This window comes from Fukomys damarensis, unplaced genomic scaffold, assembly GCF_012274545.1.
Source record: "Fukomys damarensis isolate Sample0158 unplaced genomic scaffold, DMR_v1.0_HiC HiC_scaffold_16, whole genome shotgun sequence".
NCBI classification, from domain to species: domain Eukaryota; kingdom Metazoa; phylum Chordata; class Mammalia; order Rodentia; family Bathyergidae; genus Fukomys; species Fukomys damarensis.
Window position 1 is genome coordinate 62,372,347 of NW_022900928.1, and position 23,160 is coordinate 62,395,506.

Sequence of the window (23,160 nt, forward strand, 5' to 3'; positions counted from 1 at the left end):
TCAGAGTGACCCTTCTTCATGGGGGTGACTCACCTGGACTCCAACTTCATTTGTCGTAGTCGTGCAGACTCTGGGAGAGTCCTCGGTGAGGGCATTTGGAACTCGTCTGGGTGGATGGCCACTTATCTGGGGTGGCTGCTGGGGCCATGGTTTATCCCCCTAGCATTCACCTGTGCTGTTTTGACCCCCACCCCTCCAGACTTGGATCTAGTGGTAACCTCCTGTCTTCTGTTTCAGCGGGTGCCAAAGCCTTTGTCTGTGATCAGTGCGGTGCACAGTTCTCGAAGGAGGATGCCCTAGAGACACACAGGCAGACCCACACTGGTGAGTTGGGTTTGATTTCCATTTTCCAGATTTTCCTGTGTGACAATGCATGGATATAAAGTCCCTGGGAGGCATCTTCTTCTTAGCATACATGCTATTCAGTCATTTATTGGGTTGCCACGAGTGGGGTGGGCTTCTGTTACATATAGTGACTCTTGCCTATGGGACCCTCTGGACAGGAACTTGCATGTGTGACAGTGCCCCATAAGAACAGCCATCCTGAATTGGGCCAAAACTGCATCAAGCCTCAAAGAGCCTGTCCTCCCTGAAGCATCTGTACACTCTTGCTGATGACAAATGGTCAAGACGCCTCAGCATTCCTTTGATGAAACTCTGAAACTATCCTGTGGCCCTCTGTGAAGGATGAGCCATCCTTTAAAAGACATAATCTGGGGGCCAGCAATTTAGCTCAGTGGTTCCACCACCTGCTTTACAAGTGCAAGGACCCCAGTTTGATCCCTGGAACTAAAAAAAAAAAAAAGACATAATTTGAATACAAGTATGGATTTGAACAGTAACCACCTGGCACTGATATAGCTTTGCTTGATTCCAGAGCATTGATGATTTCCCAGCACCCATATCAGCTTATCATTGTAATTATTGTCACCGTCAGGATAGCTCACACTTACTGAGTGTCCGCCGTGTGCCAGGCACTGTTCCCACTGCTTCACAGGATCCCTCTTGGCCAGTCTGTCAGTAACCCTGTGAGGTCGGAGGCTACTCCTGTGCCGTAAATGAAGAAACAGGCTTGCAAGGAAGGGACATGGTGGGGACGGACATGGCAGAACCTAGACTTTGGAGCTCAGGCTGCCAGCATTTAACGCTGATTGTGCTACTTCCATAGATGGGGCAGTGAAGAAGTCACGTGAGATTTCTTTATGTGGATTTCCTCTACTCTTAAAAAATTAGGACAGTAGTAGCATCTGTTTCATAGGATTGTTGTAGGAATTAAGTGAATATTTTATTTGATATGCTTTGTGGAGTGTTTGGCTCACAGCAATCATTCAGTAAATAGAAGTAAATGTATTTGAAAAATATTTATTGAGTTCCTCCAATGTGCCTGATGCTGTTCGGACATGTAAGATGTAATAACATACAAGGTAGACAACATTCCTGATGCTCATGGAACTGAGGTTCTAACTGGAGATAGTATGGACCAACAGGTGCATAATATGTCAAATTATAATAAGCACTATTAAGAAGGATAACACTGGGGGGGGTGGAAAATGATAGAGACAAAAGTGATACTCTGGATAAAATGGTCAGGCAAGAAGGGTTCTTTGGAGGGCCTGGGATTCTAGCTCAGTGGTGTTGCTGCCTGCCTCGTAAGCAGAAGGTCTTGAGTTCGATCCCTGGTACAAAAAAAGAAGGGCTCTTTGGGAAGGTGACATCTGAGCAAGATGGTGAGGGGTGAACTGCTCAGGATCACTGGGAAAACTGCCTGAGCCAAGGGAGCGTTGCTGGTATGGGAACCCCAAGGCAGGTGGGTCCTGACATAATCAAGGAGCAGCATGAAGAGCAGTGTGGCAACAGAGAGTGAGGTGGCAGAAGAGGGCAAAGTCAGGTGGTTACTGAACTTCAGGAAGGAATTAAGGGTTTATTTTGCATGTTGTAAGAGTCTGTGGGAGGTAGAGTGCATATTTGCAAGTTACATTTTGAGATGAGGAACTTACGGTAAGAAAACATAAACAAGTCTTACAATGCAAAAATACAAATTCAAATAAGCCAATTAGAGAATGGGCAAAGAATGTGACTAGACCTGCCTTCAAAGACAGACAGATATCCAGTGAGCACAGGAAGAGATGCTCCACGCCATTAGCCATCAGGGAGATGCAAATCAAATCAAAGCCACAGTGAGATACCACTTCACACACGAGGATGTGGCTGTAATAAATGACAGAGAGTAGCAAGGGTTGTTAAGTATGTAGATAAAGGAGACACCTCATACACTCCTGGTGGGAATGTAAAATGGCACAGCCACTTTGGAGAATAGACTGGCGGTTCCTTAAAGGTTCACACATAGAGTTACTGTGTGATCCAGAAACTCCACTTCCACCTGTCTACCAAAAGAAATGAAGACATTCATCCACACAGAAGTGCATGTGTGAAGAACATACCTAGTAGCAGTATTGAGAGTAGGCAAAAACAGGAACAATCCAGTGTCCTTCACCTTATGAATGGGCAAACAGAATGTGGCAAATCCATGCTGTGGAGTAGAATTTGGCTGTAAAAAGGAATGAAGCACTGGTACATGCTACAGCATAGATGAACCTTAAAAATATGCTCGTGCAAGAAGAAGAACACGAAAGACCATGTGTTTTATGGTTCCCATTTATATGAATTGCCCAAAATAGGCAACTCTGCAAATCTGAAGTAAATTAATGGGTGCCAGAGGCTGAGGTTGTTGGAGGTGATTGGAGAGTGACTGCTAAGAGACACAAAGTTTCTTTTGAGGGGGATGAAAATGTTCAAAAATGGTTTGGGGTAATGGTTGTGCAATTCTGAACATATTAAAATTCCTTGAACTATATACTTCGAAAGCTTGAGTTGGGGCCAGGGATTTTAGCTCAATGGTTGTGCCGCCTGCCTCACCAGTGCAAGGACCATTGTTCGATCCTTGGTACCAAACAAAAAAGCCAAAACAAAACAAAAACAAAAGCGTGAGTTGTATATTTTGTGGTTTGGGTATTATAACTTTGTAAAGTTTTGTGAGCGTGTATTGTGTATGTGGAAATTTAGATACAGATATATGAATGAGCTTTTCCTTGTGCCAGGCAGGGTCATTAGTGTCACGCATGCCACTGTAGATACATACAGAGCTATATATGTGCTTTCCTGATATGTACGTATTGGTTTATAAATCTAGATGTACATACACAAATACCACATACATGAAAAGAGGAAAGACCGTTAGAAGGCTCTTATTATTTATTTGGGTGTTTATTCCATGCTATGGATGATCACAGAGCCTTGTCCACCGTAGGCATGTGCTCTACTACTGAGCTACGCCCAGTCCCATTTGGGAGTTTGAATGGGAGAATGACATGACATGACTTGATTTATGTGTTTAAAAGAGTATTCCAGCACCTGTGTTAAGAATTGACCATGAAGAGTGTTTTAGCCATCAATTGCTATGTAACAGACCACTCAGACAGCAGCTTAGAACAATGAAGTATTATTATCTCTGACAGTTCTGCAGGTTGATTGGGCCTGGCTGGGTGGTTTCACTTGGGGTCTCTCATGACTGCCATCAGGTGGTGGCTGGGGCTAGAGTCTCTCAAAGGACTGGCCTGGGCCAGATGTCTGTGATGGCTTCTTCACTGTAAATATCTGGCTCAGACCTCTCCCACATGGCCTCTGTACAGCACAGTAGCCAGGACTGGTTACCTGACAGCTCAGGGGTCCAGGAGTGAGGATGCAGACTCCACCAGCTCTCTTAAATGTTGGGAAAATAACTGGAAGCACAAGGCCTCACTTCTGCTGTATTTTACTGATCCATGTTGTCACAGGTCAGCCCCAGACTTAAGGTAGCAGAGACCCAAGATCCCCTTTTTAGTGGAGGAGTGGCGAGGATGTGGAGGGAAAGAATTAGTGGTAGTTATCTTGCAGACAAGCTACAGTGCCTGGAGTGGAGTGAGAATGACTAATGGACAAGGGTATTTATAAATCCTAATCCTAGGGCCAGGGATTTAGCTCAGTGGTGCCGCCGCCTGCCTCACAAGCACAAGGTCCAGAGTTTGATTCCCGGTACCAAACAAACAAACAAACATCCTAGTCCTTCTACCTTAAAGAGTCCTGAGTGGAAAACGTCACTTTTAAAACTGGTGTCTTGGGCTTTGGTTTGGTGCTGTCCTCAGTATGTCACCTGTGACTTGCTCAACGATGATTGAATAAATGGAATTTCAGTAGGGTAGAGGAATGGAAAAAAAAGAAAGAAAGAAAGAAAGAAAGAAAGAAAGAAAGAGGGGCCGGGGATTTAGCTCAGCGGTTCGGTGGCCTGCCTTGCAAGTGCAAGGACCTGAGTTCAATCCCCAGGTGCCAAAAAAAAAAGAAAAAAAACAAAGAATCCAGATTAGGAATGAGAGGCCAAGGTGGAAGCTCAAGGGAGGCTCCCAGCAGTGTGTGTGCGTGGGATATGGGTGAGCCCTCCTGCAGCAGAGCGTATCAGCCACTTGCTAGTGTGGGAAAGGCACTGTGCTCAGGGCTTGGGGTGGTAGAGCAGCATTCTCCCTCTGCATGGTAGGGTTGGCAGCGCATTGGCTGGAAGGACAATAGTGCCTTCCAGAGGTCCTTTATCACTCGTGGCACTACTTCCTGCCAACCCCAGGTGGATCCTCAGGCCCCTCTAATAATCAGAGAAGGAGCACAGTGTGAAGTCTATTTCAGGAGAAGGAAGAGCCTGATGACGGGGAATAATGCTAAACTACCAGAGAGGAACTAGCCAGATGGGGTGCCAGGAGCTATGGAAGAGCCAACAGAACAGTAGGGAGAGAAGTCTGGAGAGGAGGAATGGAAGACCTGGGGGAGAGTAGAAAAATGCAGTGCTACCTGGTATTCTTGATACCTTAATTTATAAAACACTTTATTATACCCATTTTACAGATGGGAAACGGAGGTCCAAAGGCCACCACTTGAGAAGTGGAGAGCTGAAACTTGACCCACCTGCACTTTGAGGGCTCTTGCCACTGCTGCGAGCTGCCTGTGGGTTGACTGATGGCTGTTTCTGGGCCCATGGACTGGGCGATTTAGAGAGAACCTATTTAGAGTCACTTAGCCTGTGGCCCTGTCCCTGACAGGGCACTTTAGGATCCCCATGATCCACTTTGCTGAGAATTTCCGCCACTCTTCCTGTGGCAGGATCCAATTTCTTTGAGCCAGATTGGTTATGGGAGTTCCTGCCCAAGGCCACCCTGTGGGGAGTAATAGAGCTATGTGTGGCACTGCATAAAATGAGTGATCATGGTGACTTACAAGTATTTCTTTAAAATTTAAAACAATTTTGAGACAGGGTCTCACTAAGCTGTTAAAGTGCCCAGGCTGGGCTTGAACTTGGCGATCCTCCTGCCTCGGCCTCCCAACGTGCTGATGTTAAAGGTGTGCACCACCATGCCCCGTTTGCAGGGATCTTGAGCCTCAAAAATGGATCTAGTAGAAGGCTGCTCCAATTGCTGTGTAGCCAAGTAAATGCCAACTTCACATTCCCCTTTGACCCCACTTAGCCTAGATTTCTCTCCCAGCGTGCGTGACCCCTTCCTGCTCCCTCCCCCACGCTCTTGACGACTCAAGCTGGTTCTCAGGGAGGCCTTGCTTCTGGTTGGGCTGGGCTCAGCCTTTGTTGTCACATTTCACTGTTCTGTTTGGGTACAGCGAAGACTTTGAGTAGATAAACAGAGATCATTTTGCACCTTTTATATTATGACAAATACATATTGCAAAACACTGCTGCTTCCAAAATGTTTGGGTTGCAAAGCAGTGAGGAATTAACAGCTAGGCAGCTCTCGAGATGCTTGTTCTTCATTTACACATCAGAAGTTTTTTTGCACTGTTCAGTAAAATAAGAGTGAGAAAAAACACATAATGCATGTGCACATTCAATCCACAGCCAGTGCACCTCCTGGGTTCTGTATTGGGGATGTGTGAAATTAGTAAGTCGTTCTTTAAGTCCAGATGAACTGATAAATACCATTAATGGCTTAATTTATATTCTGCGTTTGAAATTTGACACACAGACACTATCTTGGCTCAGGAAACACAAGTGGTTTTGTGCCAGAGGTTTTAATGACCGATCAGTAATATAAATTGCTGCGTCACTGAACAGAAATAGCTTCTCCGTGTCATTTGATCTGGAAACTTCTCCGGGTAGGCAGCAGTTAATAAATTTAAAAATAATTACCCTCTTTATTCAAAGTCAAACTAATTAGGAGTGGGTTTTACACATCATAATGTTGTTCGAGCCACTGTACATTCCCGTGTGGGACTTGAACAGATCTGCGGGTAGCAGACAGGATCGGGTGGTGTGAATCAGAGGGCAGAGATACCCTGACTGCTGAGGATAGGGCTGGGATGGCCTCGGCATGTTCTAGGGAGAAAGCAAAAGGAGGCCTCCACAAGAAGGCTGTGGAGGTGACCTGTAGGAACACTGAATTTTTGCAGTCCACTTGTAGGGCATTCGGAGCAGCCCCGTGACCTGAGCTCGGGGAAGCTGGAGTCGTGGCTGGTGTGTGCGGGCAAACTAGAGAGGCAGAGGCAGGAACAGAAGCGGCAGATGTACACATGACAGGATAGGCAGATGGGTAGGCTGTTCTCTGGAGGACTTTACTTTCTATGGAGTAGATTGGGTTTGTTTTTTAGACTGCAGGGAAGAGGGACCCCATGGAGCCTGAAGTCAGTTTAGGTTATCAGTATGTTATGACTCAGAATTTGGGATCTGGTGTCGACATTGTCTAGATTCAAATTCTAGACCCATCACTTACAAGTGTTATTGAGCGGATCGTGTAACTTCTTTAAGCCTTTATTTGCCCCCTGTGACATCAGGACAATTATGGTGCCTATTGAATGTGGAGCATTGTAAGGATTTAATTTGGTAATCTATGTAGAGCACTTAGCCTAGGCCTTGCATGGAGTGAGCTCTCAGGAAATGGGGGTGGTTTCCATCATTACATTGTCACAGTCTCCATCAAGCATGAAAGACACTTGTCCCTCACTGGGAGGTGGGAAAGGAAGGGTCCACTTCATGGTGATGGTGGAACAGGAACAGGAAGATCATCCCCCTGTCCTTCTGGGGCAAAAGGTCTGAGGTCTCTGAGGACCTCTGCCTATGTCCTCTGGTCAAAGGACATTTTCAGGGTTCCTATCCAGCTCACAGCTGCTGGGGCCTTCTAAGTACAGTCAAGAGAAGTAAAGGCAGAATGAAGTTTCACATTTTGAACAATCTCTTGGGGGCAGATTTGGTAGACCTTAAGAACTGGGGCCCTGGAATGTCCAACGTTGTCCAGAGGAGCCAGTACCCTGCCAATATCTAAACAAGTAATACCCAAATCCAGGTCAGACAGGCCACAGAAGTGAGGTCAGGATTAAGCAGGTGTGTCAGCCTTTTCGAGCCTCAGGAAGATGTCCTGTCATATCTTAGTGGTGGCCTCGGTGATGTACTCTCAGACTCAGAATGATTTGTAAAACCCACTCCTAAACCCACTAGGATGCCCTCTTCTAGTGAGGTTCTGTGTCAGCTATCAGCAGCAACTTGGGTATTCTGGATTTCTTGACTTCTTCAAGTAAGATCTTCCATCTTATCCTACCTTTTCCTTAGTAAGGACAAGAGGCGAAGGTGGCTAAGGTCATTCCCAAGTTTAGCTTGCACTAGACCTTAGACAGACTAACTCCAGAGAAATTTTGCTCTCCTCCAGCCCCAGCCTGCTCCTACATGTCCACCAGATGAGCAGTTTGATTTGCTGAAGATCAGAATGGCCTAGGCAGCTGTCCCCCTCCCACTACTACCATTGTTCTGTTATTCATTTATTCCCTGAGTCTTTAAGTGCCTATGATATACCAAGTGCTTTGTGGATTCAGTGCATTATGGTGAACAAAGCATGGCCCCCACCTTCCTGAAAGCTGTAGTGCTGTGGAGGAAATGAGCAAGTTGGTTGAACTTGCCTGAGGTACAGATAACTCAGTAGCTAGCCTCTCTTGGATATTTCTGACTTATGACTATTAAGCCTTTATTACAGTTCTAAAAGGCAGACATTATTTTCTCCTTGGACGTTGGTGGGGGAAACTGAGAGCAGAGGACTCAGGAACACTAGTCTGAGATGTGTGCCCCAGGCTCCTGCACTCTACAACCCCTATTTTAACATTGTCTTCTCTCTCTTTGGGGCCTGGGCATCAAATCTGGTGTGCAGCTTAGGGAAACAAACCCCACATTTAAAAAAAGGTCGACTAAGAACAAATAATCCCAACTAGAATTGGGACCCACAGGGTTGTTCTTTCAGCCCAAGGTTCTCTTCACTCTGACTACAGAAATGACTTTGTTTTGTAAGCCTAGAAAAAGCTGTGTGGGCTCCACATTTCTATGTCACAGGGAAAGCCACTCAACCAGATGCAAATGTGGAGATGCTGATTGTTATGGACTTGGTGGTGAGGGCTTTGTCTTGGGCTCTGCTCTTCTCTTCCAGCAGTGGAGGAAGCCCTGCCCCACGCATCCTCCCTTTCCAGGGTGAAGGAGGCTGGAGAGAGGCATGCACATGCTCTGTAGCTTCTGACCACCGCTTTGGAGGTGTGAAATTGTAGCCCCACACTCAGTGCCGGCTGGCTGCTTCTCCTAGTCCCTGTCTCATTCCTGATTTGTTAATGATACTCAGAAAAAGCATCAGGGACGTTTCTGGCTTGGAACTTCAGGGTAGAAAATGGAGCCCTTGTTTGGAGGTTTCTGGGTGGTGGCTGACCGTGGAAGGAGTGGCATGAAGACCAGGCAGGGCAGAAGATTAAAGAGTGAGCAGCAACATTCCTTCCCTTGGGGTGGCTGCCAGCTGGCCTTCCCCTCTGGGCCTGGCGGGAGGGGTAGCACTGGACACCTAGGAGCCTGGTCAGGGTGGCTGGCCCTGTTTCTACAGCCCTACAGCAGTAGGAAAACTAGCAACTGTCCTGGCTCTTCTCTTAAGCACAGCCTCTCAGGTCTGACCCGGGAGGAGATGGGGAGGGCAGGGGGCACATGAGGAGAAATAACTTAATCTGCCTAAAACTTTAATGGCAGTGAAAAGGAAGAAAGATCCTGAGGCCCCTGCCCAAGCTGGAGGGTGGGGGGAGGACAGGGCAGTGAATCATTAGAGGGACATGTGGACTCCATGCAGGTTGGCATGACCTCCCATTGAAAGCATAATAGCTTTTGACTTTTATAAATATCAGAGGTGATTTGTATAGCATTTCACTTGGTGTGCCAAGGAATTCAACACGGGAGCACTGAAGCTCAGGAATGGCCGCAGAACGTCATAGGCACTTTGGGCGGGGGTCATGTGCTGCTGTTTGTACAGTCAGTGCTCCAGCATAGATTTACTCTTGACCTAATTTCATGCTGTTACTATAAAGGCATGTTTGATGCCTAATATAGAGTTTTATTTTCCAAGCACAGAGCTCTCAGCTCTGTTGGAGCTGCTTGCTGCAGAGTGGGGAGGGACAACCCAGCTGTCACCTGCTGGCCCAGACAAGCTGCCTTCTCCACTGTTCACTGTCAGGCCCCTCTGGCCACCTTTGGGAAGGACTCCCCCCATACCTTTTTTTTTTTAACTGATGAGTTTTTTTTTAGGTTTACAACAAAATGACTTTGAAGATGAGACACTTCCTCATAAGCCCTGTCCTCACACATTCATGGCCTCCCTCATGTCCACATCCTATACCTCTGTGGTCCTTCTGTTAGAATCAGGGAACCTGCGTAGATACATCATTAGCACTTAAAGCCTGTAGTTGACATTCAGTTTGCTTTCAGTGTTGTATCCTCTGTGGCTCTGGGTGAATGTATAATGACATGTATCTACCATTGTTGTATTGTACAGAGTGGTTTTTCTGCCCTGAAAATCATTTTGCTCTACCTTTTCCATCATCCCGCTACTTTTCCTGTGAAGCATTAATGCTTTCCACAGGGGATCAGTGGTGTTTGGTTATCTTGGGGTTGGAGGAGAATTGACCTAAGGCAGGTTTGGGTTAGAAAAAGCTGCAACTCCTTTACTTCTCACTCATCTTGCACATTTGCTTCATGCTAGGCATTTATACTGGGTCCTGGGATAGGGATACGGCTGGGCCAGGACACACATGGTCCCTGTCCTCCACCAACCTCCTACCACAGCAGAAAGGATGTTGCACATTATTGTTAGAGATGTGGGAAGGCAGCATGGTATTTAGAAGTGACAATAAATTAGGAGAAAAGGGAAGTAGGTTCTTATCCTGGCTCTGAAACAGACTTGCTTTATGACATGGGACAAATTGCTTTGTTTCTCTACCTCCCTCAAATGTAGGTATGGGAATTGGGCAAGAAAAATTGCTGTTTGGGGGTTTATTTGGGGGTCTCCAAGCACAGCCTAAGAGTCTGATCTAATATTGATGGTTTACATTTTTCTAGACCACAGTTTTCACATTTGTAGATTATGATTAATAATGGCTGCTATAAGGACTCAATACAATAATGCCCATAAAGTACTTAGCCTATTGACTGCATGCAGAACAGCATGGGCCTCCTGTGGTAGCTGTCCCTACTCTTCACTTTTTAATTTTATTTTCATTTTTATTTACTTTATTTTTTTGGTACTGGGGATCGAACTCGGGTCCTTGCTCTTGCAAGGCAGGTGGCAGCACCACTGAGCTAAATCCCTGGCCCTCTCACTTTATTTTAAAGCTTATTCCATAACTGTATTTTCAGTACCTATGAGTATGTAAAGAAGGACTAAAGATGAAGATCTTCCATCTTTTAAAAGCTCTTGAAATTTGAAGGAATGAAGGGATTTGATCTTTTATGACTATATAGTACTTAACAGAGTTGCCTAACATTACCGAGAGGTGGGCTTCCCCATCTGTCCTCCTGATGAGGAGCCCCAAGCTCAGAGTAGTGTAAATAATCTGACTCAGCCAGTGGCAGGGCAGGAGCTCAGAGTAACACCCAGAGGTGAGTCTGATGGGACTTTAGAGGTTCCCATTTTCTTTCCTTTTGTTCAGTTGCCTGGTTCTTTCTCAGTTGTCCCCACACCAGAATCCCAGTTCACTAAAATCTTTTCTCCTGTACTCACCTCAGCCACCCCCCCATGCTTCTCCTTTATCCTTTCATGTACTGCTTTCTGCTCCTATTCTTTCATCTCTGGTGTCTCCTCCTCCTCCCTAGTGTCACCACCACTGCCCAGTGACAGAAAGGAGTTAATAAAAACCTATGTGTAACTGAAACTTGAAAAGCCATAAATCGCCTTGTTTTTTCTAGGATGTTGGTAGCATTTTGATTTAATAGTTGGACAAACACAAGGGCCTATTTTATTCAGAGTTTACAGGCCTCAAGGCTGTTATTCCTCCAAATTTAATAGCATTGAAATTGCAGGGTTTGCTATAATTTGCCTATCGCTTTCTGCTCCACCATTGATGTTTATTGTCAGCGGGATGGAATCTCAGTCCAACTCACTTAGATAACATGTCTGTTAAACATTTAGATAATTGTACCATCATTAACTTGTCACATTATTTTAGAGATTCAAAACAGAGGCAGGGTAAGTAGAGGCACCCAAGGGGGTGGGGTGGGGAAGGAGGAGGAAGAAGAAGAGGGAACTAACTAGACGAGGGAGTCGATTGCATACTCTGCCTGTAGGACCAGTTGAAGGTGTCCAGGTTAAGCAGGTGTGTGCTGCAGAGACAGGTCTAGGATGCTCCTTGCTGCACCTCTCTGAACCTCAGACCACTGATTGCCATCACGACAGCCAAGCCTGCTGCTCAGTGACCTTCAGACAACGTGGCAAATGCTCAGAATTCCTGGGTGCTTTATTCCCAACTTTGTCCTTTATGTACCGAACACTGATTTTTTAAATTTCCCCTTAGGATGCTGATTGCAACATTATTTGTAATTACAGAGCATTGAGAATAACCTCAATGTCCAAAGGTAAGGAATCTGTTAATTATGGTACCTGATGTAGAAAGATGTCTGTGATGTTTTGCATGATAAAAGCTGGTTAGAGAAAACAAATTATCGAGTGTGATCCCATTTAAGATAAAATAGAAGCCATCCTATAAGAGTCTGTAAGGCTCTATACCTATTAATAGTGATTATCTTTATAAATGGAATTACAGGGCAGAAGGTGTTTTGCTTTCTGCTGTATTTTTGAATGATAATATTTGTAGGCATATGCCACTTACATAATTTTAAAAACTAAACGTCTCTTTACAACTGAAAAGTCTGCAGGTACAAATAGTAGAGGGGTTTTGAGCAATCAAGGACATTTATATCTCAGCCAAAAATGGCAAGTTCCTTGGTTTCCCACTCCTTGGGGCAGGCAAATGCTGTGTAAAGAGCTGAGCACCATGGAATGCGCTTGTGCCATCCTCAGAGTTCAGGACTGCTGTCCTGTTGACTAAGGGTGTGATAGAGAAAGTGAGTAGCAGGAGAGATTTTCATTATACCTGGAGTGGTGATGGAGGCTGGGACCAGTGGAAATACACTCAGCTGGAAGTGGGGGCGACCTCATTTGGGAGATGCTGGGAGCAATTAAATATCAACAATAGTGGGGCTCTGAGAGGAGACTGCGCTACAGCAGCCATCCAGAAACGATGGGGATGCGCCCTGTGGTCCCAGTAAGTCCTGGGCTGTAGATTTGTCTGTCTGGCTTTGTACAGTGTGTTCTGTCCTATACCCCTAGATCCTCTGCTGTGAGCTGGCAAGAGAATTCTCACTGTTGCCTCACCGAGCCTGTGCACAGCCCCATGACACTAAAGAATAGGGAAAACTGCACAATTCAAGACATAGGTTAATGCTTCTGCACCTATACTGTAAATAATGCAGGTATTTGGGAGGGGGAGGCCAAACAATGTAAATATTTTATAGGCTATAGGTTAATAATGTGTATATTTAGAAGAACAGTTAAATATTTCATATACTGCAGTGTAGAGTCCTGCTTAAAGGAAGAACTGAGCTTCTGAGGCTTTTGTGTCAAGTGTAGGGGAGATGAGCAGCCCTGAGTGAAGGACTGGGGAGCAATGAAAGTGTGTGTGTCAGACTAGAGGGTGATCCGGACAGGCAACTGTCAATCACTTGGAAGTCAGTAAGTTGGAAGTCTCGGATTTTTAAAATCACCCCTTAAATAATCATATATTTTTAATATGGAAGAGAGCAGGTATTACCCTAATAACAGGAATTTATTTCTAAAAAGCAACTTCTGTCCTAAGAGAATTGAAAATATGCATCCACACAAAAGTTTACATGTAAACATTCTTGGCAGCATCCTTCATAATAATCCCAAAGTGGAAACTGCCCAGCTGCCCATCAGCTGATGAGTGGATAAACAAAATGTGGTATATCCATACAGTGGAATATGATTCAGCTATAAAAAATGAGCCATCCCTACATGGCACAACATAGGCGAGCCCTAAGAAACATTATGATAAATGAACAAACGCAGACAGAAAGGTCACACATATCGTGTGATTCTATTTATATGAAATGTTTAGAAGTCTGTAGACATAAAGTAGGTTAATGGTTGTCAGGGCCTGAGGGGGAAGAGGAGAAAGGAGGAATGACTGTATATGAGTGTGGAGTTTCTTTCTGGGGAGATGAAGAACCCTGGAATGATACGGCAGTGGTGATGGTTTTCAGCTTTGTGAATTCTGTACCTGAGTTATATCTAAATGAAAAGCAAAAGCAACTTCAGGTATGTTTTTAGTTTTTATAGACTGAATCCAATCCCCTCCATCTGCTGCATCACAATATTGTATAGCTAGGTAGCCCTTTTATGGTGGTGACCCTCTAGACAGTGCAGCAAGCTGTGGCACTTTTGGGGCTATCCCATTTGGAGAAGGCAGCAGCAAGGAAGAGAAGGCTCAGGAATGCCTCCTTGCTGTCCCTAATCCTCCAGTTTTTAAGAAACTGGAAGGAAGGAAGGGTCAGGCCAGGCCTCCTGACAGCAGGCAAAGGGTGGGGGTCTGATATCCACAATGTTGGGAGGAGCCTGGGCAGTTGCCTTCAGTGTAGATTTGAAGAAGAAAAGTCAACCCTCCTCTGCCTGGGAGGAGTCACTTGTCAAAAACAAGATCCTGACAATATTGACCCAGGAAGCCATATTAAGAAATTAATCACAAGTAAAAATGTATTCTGTGTGGGGAAATTCGAAAACACATATGAACAAAAGAAGCTCATCCCTTGTAGTCCTACTTTTTACTCCATTTTTCTTTAAAGTATAAACAAGGTGATGATAGGCAAAGCATGCTGTTTTGTAACCTGTTAACTCACCTGACTAAAAACCTTCAGCTTGATGACCATTTTAATGGTTTCCCATGTTCTCTGTTTTCCCCAGTACCCCTGTACATTTATTTTTTCAGTGAGTCCCAATGTGCCTGCCTTGTGCAGGGGGGACCAGTCCCCCATATCCAAAGGACATTCCCAGGACCACAGGCAGAAGCAGTAGCTAACAGAGATGCAGCACATTATCACCTCCTGTCAGCAAGATAAACTGGGCTGGCCAGCAGTGCTGTGGCTGCTGTTTACCTGGCCATTCCAGGCAAGCTTGAGATGCTGGGAACACTTTCAGTCCCCACATTCAATCTTCTTAGAAGCTCTTTGCCTTTGGTTTCTCCAGCCTTGCAAATGGCCCCCTCGCCCTGGGCAGGATTTAGGCAGGTAATTTACCTCCTCTCCTAAGTTAACTTAACAAATGGCGCTGCCTGGGGGCTGGGAAGACCAAGGAAAATCCAGGCATCAATTTTTTCGCCAAGTTAAAACTGAGTTAAGTAGCAAGTTAAGCATATCCATACGTTAAATGTCCCAGATCCAGCTAGAGAAGATTTCTTAGAGTTGATGAGCCCCAGGTAGGCATTAGTAAAAAAAGATTTTTCTCCTGGAATTCTCTTGTCTGAGTATTAGGAAAAGTTACCTCACAGAGGGATTGCAGGTTTGGGTCAGATGAAATGTTCCCTGCCTATACTAGAAGATCCATTACAGATTGGAAATGACTTTGTCTGTAACTGCCCGTTGTCAGATGGGATGCTCGTTCTCCTCAACCAAACAAATATAAAATGCTTCCAGCCTCTGCCTCGGATTTTCTATTACTGTTTCACAGGACTCCAGAGAGTTTTAAGATAGCAATTTGATTAAGCTTATGGGGAAGATCCCATCAGATAACATTCTTTTTCTGCAGGTAGAGATAATGTGTTCAAGTATTAAGTATGTTTTAAAGGTAATTATCTTTTCCATATTCATTTTAGTTACAGGAATTGAAAAGGGGGAAGACTTTGCATTGGAAAGCTGTCCCTTGGGCCCTGCAGTACTTATGACTTCTTTCCTCTGAGGAGCTCAGTAGGTTTTTGAGAAGTGAATGAACACCAAATGTTTTCAGTTTTGAAATGACTCAGTATCCCCATCTTTGGAGAGGTGGTCTCAAAGGTGAGGTCTTTCCTGCTGACCATACCCAGCTCCTAGCTTGGGTTCCCTGTTCTGGAGTGCTTGCTAGACTCTCCATTTTAAGCGCAGGATGGGGCCTGGATACTACTCAGAAGGAAGAGTTGCCTCATCCAACAGGGGAGTCATAGCACCTTTCAAACTAGAGCTTGGAATTGGAGCTCTCAGAATTCGAGAATCTTTAGACCCCTAGACTTCAGAATTGGAGTAAGGGGCACTAGGGAGCAAGATCCTGAGCTATAGATGGAATCTGTGATTTTCCCAGGGTTGCAAAGCAAGTCAGAGAGACACAATGTGTGCTGAACCTAGAAATCTCTGGCCTTGGACTGCTCTTCCTGTCCCTCAGTGTACCTACAACTTTGTGCTATCTCTGGAAACAATTCTCTTCCCTTTTCCTGGGACACTCCAGAGAGGGGGGTTCTGTTCCAGGAGGTCCTTATTAGTAGCCGAGAATGTGGGCCAGCATAGGAAGAGTACCATATGGAGCACTTTTGCAGCATCATAACAAGCCCAGTGCAGGTGCCCTGCAATTCCATGGACCCTGTCTCCTAGCTGCTGTTCTAAGCACTCTGCTTTTTTTTTTAAGAGTAGGAAATCTAGGCTTCAACCCTGCCTTCAGAAAGCTGGCCATCGTATGGAGGAAAACACATGTCTAAAAAGATAATTAATAAAACAAGGCAATTGGGCCGGGGTTTTAAGTCAGTGGTGCCGCTACCTGCCTCACAAATGCAAGGACCCAAGTTTGATCTCTGGTGCCAAAAAGCCCAGAAAACAAGGCAATTGAATGTGATACATGTTCTAGCAGTAGAGGGGTGATGTTTTCGGTATTCCCAGTGTTGGTCTGTCTGAAATCCTTTTTGCTTTGGCCAGAAACCCGTAGCTCTTACATGCAACATCCTGCATGTAACTTCTCTGTATGATCTCTCCAGGGTGCTTGGTTAGATGAGCTGCAGCTTATTGGTCTGAAGCCAACTGACACTGGGAAAGGACCCTAGGTGAAGAGCTTACAACTCAAGCCTCCAGGATGGTGGCATATGCCATGGCCTCTGGATGCTACCCCATTTTTGTCAGACATGGATGGCAGTAGTGAAGTTGATGGATATAGGTGATGGATGCCTTGTCTCAAACATCTAACGTGCACACTTGCTCTTATGTCTCCAGCTCATCTTTCAGAGCATCCTCCTGGACTTACCCAGGCACCCATTACATTCATTTGGGGGTACCATATTTAAAAAGCTACCAAATGGGCCTGGGGTTTAGCTCAGTGGTTCGACCGCCTGCCTTTCAAGTGCTAGGACCCGAGTTCAATCTCTGGCATCAAGAAAATTAATAAAATAAAAAGATACCAAGCAAGGGCTCTTTCTTCAACCCAGTTGAATCAGAGTCTCTACCATGGGGCTCGGACAAGAATGCTGTTTAAAGCTCCTTAAGAGATTCTTATACGTAACTGGAATTAGGAACTTCTAGACAGGATAAGATCAGACTCCATTGCATGGCCCAGAAACTTGCTCCAGTTAGCCCCAGGCCATGCTCTGTAAAGCACTGTACTGAACCATTGGAAATCTCTCCAACTCCTTGCCATTTTGTCTTCCATGCATCTCCTGCTGACTCACCCTTCCCCATGTGTCTGTTCGACCTGGAACTTTTTCTTTTTGCCTCAATTGTATCTTCCTCTGGAACTCCCTTCCTTTTACTGCTTCTTCACTGTAGTCTCCTGTACCATGCACAAAGTCCAGTGAGAGCACTTAGACCTCTTGCTCCTCTTGAGTTGAGGCTGATATCTGCACCATCCTTGGACCCCTGGGCCCTTCTACTGTGTTAGTGCAAGTAGTTAATAAATGTTCCATTGTTAGCCAAGAGCAGTAAAGGGAACTTGTTGATAAAATAGAAATAAAGAATCTATTCTCACCTGACCCAGAGTTTTATACTTCACTGCCAGCTCTATGTCCTTATATAAGTCATTTGACCTATGCCACTCTCGGAATCTTTGTCTGAAAAATGGAGACACCATACTTAGGACACATAAACCAAACCTCAAAGATGTATGATCACATAAAAAAAGTAGATTGTAAATGGTAAGGCAGAATTCAGACTTACGGAGGGGTTGTAATTGTGTCTCATCTCATTGCCCACAGCGTCTTTGGCTTCAGGGAGCCCTGTGATGCCACAGCTCCCTTACTGTACCCTCAACATAGCCTTCTTTCCCATCTCTTCCAGGCTGTCCCCTCCCTGCAGCTTCCTTTCCGCACCTGCCATGTTCTCCCTTGCACGTACAACACATGTGTTACAAAAGCAAGTCTGCTACTATTATATTCTGAATGACAGTGAAAATAATAAGGAAGCAGGCTGGTCCATCCAGAACTCAGATATTCCATGCCAGGTTGGGGGCAGAAGTTAGGAAGATAGATTTCCTCCTCACTTACTGTCATCTGAAAGGGTCCGTGAGACAGATCACACATGCAGAATATTCCAAATTTATGATCTCTGGTGCATTCAGAGTTTGAGAATGAGGAGAGTCCCCAAACACTGCAATTCCTTCCCTCATCAAAAGTGATTTTAGCACCAACCACTGGCATAGGTGCCAGTACCCAAAAGTAACTATCTTGCCTCCCCTTGAGGAGTTGGCAGACAAAAAGAACAAGGGTGTCCTCTGCATGGCACCTGCTGAAAGGGTGGGTGCCTAACCCTGCCATGGTCACCAGGCAGGGCTGTCTTAGAAGAAGGAGGAGAGTCTCAAGCTGAATTTTCTTCTCACCCCGTCCCGCCTACTTGGGACGAACTTACTTTGCAGGCACAGTGAAGATTCGCTGATCATCTCTTGGTGAATAAAACCTTTGTGTGAATGCATGTGTATATAGGCTGTTGCTAATCCCCATCTTTCTTGGTCTCCTGTTTTGAGGTTAGTTGTATCTGGGATTTGCAGAGGGAAAAAGGATATAAAAGGGCAAGACAGGAGACCCTGGTGCCTGGATTCAGAGCCTCCTGCATTCCGGAGATCCCCAGAGGCCCCTCTCCTCAGACCCTTCAGCTCCAGAAAGCCATTGTGCTCTGTCCTGGCCTCTGACCCTGAGGCTCTGGGAAGCAGCAGGTTGTTGACACTTGGACAATCATTTCTTGCAAGGCGACTGCCTCCCCCAGGAGCTCTCCTCTCTGCCTCAGGGTGGTGACTGTTCCCCCAACCAGGACAGAGAGAGGAGGCTGAAGAGGAGGGAAATTAGTTCTCAGTCCAAGTAGGAAGAGGTACCTCAGTTTCAGGCTTCTCAGACAGCTCCCACAACTTTCCCCCTCACCTGCCACCTGCCAGAGTACCCTCCAGGAAGATGGGTTCAGGAAAAGTCTGGTTTCTGACACAAGATTTCCTGGCTTTTTTGTTGTGTGTCTCTTGTCTGTCTGGCGAACCCTGTATTTCTCCATGGAAGATGTCTTTCTGTGTGCCTATTGCAGTCACAGGAACAAAGAAATTTCTAGCCCTAGTGCACTACTTTCAAGGAGCAAGATATCAGGAAAATCATTAGTCCTTTCAGAGGCTTGTTTCACGCCTTGGTACAGAAGGGTCAGATAAACCCATTGTCTTGTTTTACTTTGTTTTTTGGTATTGGGGGATCAAACTCAGGCCCCTGGGCCTGTCTCCCTACGACCTACCTTGCAAGGACCTGCCTGTGAGACAGGCACAGTGCCACTGAGCTGAATAAATCCCTGACCCATAATCCACTTGTCTGAGGGGCCTTTTGTGAGGTAAAGTGAAATAATATATTTGGAAGTGCTCTGCGCTCTGTGAAACACTCTGTACATGTATGATTTGATTATTGATGTCTTCTCTTGTAGCCAACATTGGTATTTTGTGTGCATGATTCTTAACAGTTTTTGAGTGTGAGTTCCTATGTATTTTCTCTTCCCCCTTTCCTGTCTAGGGCATTTTAGGAAGCATTATTCAAAAGCAGGTGGGGTGGGGAGGAGGGGATTTAAAATTGTTCAAGTACCACTTTGCATTCCTTTCACCTTGGTCTTAGTAGTAAGTGACTCTGACCCTGCAGCCAAGAGCTGGGATATTCTGTCCAAATGAAGGTGAGTCTGTCTCCAGCTGAGGGGCCCCATTCAGCTTGATCTGTTCTGTTTCTCCAGCAATGAGAAAAAAATGCTCTTGCTAAGCTACAGAAATATCTCCCTTGTGCTTTAATTCTGGAAGAAGCGGATTAGTGTGGCCATATTTAACCTTTGACCCTGAAACAAAAGCATTATCAAAATTGGTTACTAAGATTCTGTCTTTCCTCTCCCTGCCCCCACTTCCCTGTTGGTGGGGGCTAGTTTAGGATATTGGTAAACTTTGTCTGAGCAGGAGCAAATGCTCAGAAGGCCAGGGTAGCTTTAGAGACATTCTGGCCTGGCCAGGGCTCTTGGGTTCTAAGGTGGGTTAAAGGACAGAGGTAAGAATCTTGCCAATACAGTAGGGGTTTAGAATCTGTAGATTGGATTTCAAAAATCTTTGAAACTAGCCTAGCTCCTGGCATTCTTAGTGATTTAACTCTTATTAAGATGATACGCTGTTACTTAGACCCATATTATCAGAACTTTCTTTAATACCTTAGACCACCCAGCTGTTCTCTGACTTAAAAGCACTAGCTGGTTTGAAGGATTGATGTCCAGCATCTTCCCTTTCCAGGCAGAAATTCAATCTGCTTGGGGAGTCGGGTGGAAGCACGTCTAGACCCGAGTCCTTTTCCTGGGTTTAAATCTCATCTTCCCTGTCATCATGACCTGGGGCAAACCATTTGAACCTCAGCTGCCTCATCTGTGAAATGGCATGGTAATGACAGTGCCTGCCTCCTCTCAGTGTTTCTGCAGATAAGCAATAGGACGCATGTAAGGTGCTTAGAACAGTGTGTGGCATTTACTGTTTAGTGAATGTTGACTCCTACTATCAGTATTATCATCATTGTCGTCAGTTTCATAGTTTTTTAAAAAATTATTATTAATTGCGGTACTGGGGATTGTACCCAGGGCCCTGTGCCTGTTATATAAGTGCTCCTGCCAAACTACAGCCCTGCCCCATCATTGACTTTTCATCGCCCCCGCCCCAGATCGAAGTTGGCTTCTGCAGAAACACTCCACCCCTGCCAGTCCCTACCACACCGGTGCCTGGCTTTCTTTGCAGTGGTTTTCAGAGTCTCTGCCAGGCTGAAAGTTAAGGTTTGACTTCATTTCATACCAGGAAGTCCAGTTTGCAGTGAGAGATGGGAGGGAAAAGAGTTTTATAAGCTTGTGATGAAAGCTGTAAACTGAGATGGTCAAGGAGCTGGCCGGCCTGGTTTGGGATTATGGCAGGACCCGGAATGCTGAAGGGGCCTCTTTTTAAGAAGCCAGTGTCTATTTACAGTGTATCTCTCATAAACCCCAACACCAGGGTGAGGGCAGGAGGACTCGCCCTCCTGGCATGTGATTGATTATCTGGTATTTATGCCATTGAGGACTTGTCAGCGGTCTGGGGTCACAGGGTCATCTCGTGTGTCTTGCCGCCAGCCCACCTCCTTTTGTACAGTGTGGACCGGGTGCGCTGTGCACAAAACAGCTTTTTCTTTTCCTTGGGAAAAGGGGGAGGGGATGGAGGGAGTGTCAGTGAAATTTTTTTCAACCTCTTCTGAATAGTGTCCTTTTAATTCTAAGGAACTTTTAATTAAAAGTAGCAGGAAAATTCATCTTGAGAAGGTTTAACTTACCTTTAACAGCTACTTTTATGTCCCAAGAAGCTGAGAGTGATGTTGAAAAAAAGAGGGAAGAAAGAAAGAAAGTAAGGGGTTTTGTTGTGTCAGACATCTTCAGAGTTTCCCTGGAGTCCTTTCCACTCATTGGGGAGTGTGGGCTGGCTGGGGAAAGCAGGAAGACAAGAGGCTGCCCTCTTCACATAGCCAAAAACATACAGAAAGGATCACTGGTCTCTGGTTGGACTTCCTCAAGCAGTACTGATAGAGATGCTGACCTTCCACAGGGGAACTCTCACTACAAGGCTCTCAGCTATGAAGCTGCAGGGTCAGCCCCTAGGATAGCCTTTTCCAGGCCCTCTTTCCAAGTGTTCCTTTTGACATCCTGAGCTGTTTCCTGCAACTTTGGATGCCTCGCAGAGGTAGACATTATGTTGCCATTATCTGTTTTAGTTTGGGTACTGGAGCTAGGGAATGTCTTCTAGGTTCCTTGGGCTAGAGGGGCCACCAAAGGACCAGCAGGCTCCTTTCCTGACTCTGAGCCAGCAATCTGTGCTCATGTGATCCAGAGGAATTGGCATTTCCTAAAAATTTCCAGAGAGGAAAGCTGTGTCGTACGCTTGGAAGAAAATGTCAAAGCCCATCCCCAAACCCTTGTCTCTCTGGTCTGGATGTCCTGTAGTTGCTATAGCTCAGGAACGGTTCCACGGTCGCAGGCCAGGACACTTCAGTCTGTGCCCTCACTGCTGCAGGGAAGTGCTGACTTGCTGACATCCCCCAACCCCTGGCTTTGGGACATCTTAGGAAGGAGAAAGCAGGCCCCAGGGACTGCTCTGACCCTAGTACTCAACTCACTGAACCTCAGCACAAACCTAGGCAGAAACACAGTTTACCTAGAGTTAGCTGTTTGTAGGAGTGTGAAACTCATATTTCACGTATTCCTAGGTTTGTCCTCCCTACCCACCTCTCTACAAAAATGCAATACGAAGAATTGTCTTCTACAGAATAGCTTTAGAAATCCTAATTCCTTTCTATTTCCTCCATTCCCATTCAAGTTAAATTAGTGAATGCTAATTTGGGCTGATGGGGCTCCACTGTGAGGAAGGGATGAAAACTGTCAGATGTGCTTCTTGCTCAGGAGAGGACTGGAGTTCTCACTGAAACCACTGAGTGCCATGTACTATTCTAGCACCTGACTTAATTTTTAAAACATTTATTTCTCTGATAAGCTTTTCAAGGTGAACATTCTAGTAGTGTCAGATGAGGAAGACCAGGGCTGACCACGGGTAACCTTCCCTTGGGGTATATATGTAATAACCATGCTAGCTAGTATTTCTTAAACATTTGCTTTAAATAGCACTAAACATTTTAAACACATCTGCTCCTTCAATCTACAGAAAAATCCCTATGAGATAGCTATTATCCTAGTTTTACCAAAGATGAGAGCAGCACTGAGACATCAGGTAACTTGCCTGAGGTCAAAAGACAATAGCAAGCGATAGAGTGGGATTTGACTCACAACAAATGATCACAGAGGTCATACTTAAAACTACTTTTCTACTCTGTCCTTAAGTTGTGGAACAGAGCTGGAATCCAGTGCCTTCTTATGCCAGTACTCTTGTTTTAGTTTGTCTTTTTTCACTATCCTAACATAAATTTGCTGGGGAGACATTATATAGAGAAATATATAAATCATCCAGAGACCTGCAAAAGGTCACTGTGTAATCATACACCAACCTGGGTAGTGCATGGAGAGGAAATGACATTTAGCCTCATCTCTGAACACCCAAGTAGGGGGACAGAGCCTTCCTCTCCTCTCCACCTCAGAACTTAACACAAGGGTCCCTTCCACCCTTATATTTATGTTGTATTTAGCTTCTCCATTGAACCTGTGAATCCTGTTGTCCCCTGAGTAAAGTGAGGCTGAAGAGACTACCTTGAAAAGACTTAGTGTGTCTTGCCAGAGGATTCAAAGCCCTTGAGTTTTGTAGTTTTTGGTTTTTTTTTTTTTTTACTTCA

General features: G+C 45.3%; 1 protein-coding gene across 5 annotated transcripts in view; it reads left to right on the top strand.

Moving 5' to 3' along the window:
- Window positions 1–23,160, top strand: part of Zbtb16 (zinc finger and BTB domain containing 16) — a 179,642-nt gene that overhangs the window by 117,475 nt on the left and 39,007 nt on the right. For all 5 annotated transcript variants that reach the window (XM_010629434.1, XM_010629438.2, XM_010629435.3 and 2 more), the window contains exon 4: window positions 238–324. In XM_010629434.1, coding sequence (XP_010627736.1) covers window positions 238–324 — 87 coding nt within the window. The remainder of the gene's footprint in view (window positions 1–237; window positions 325–23,160) is intronic.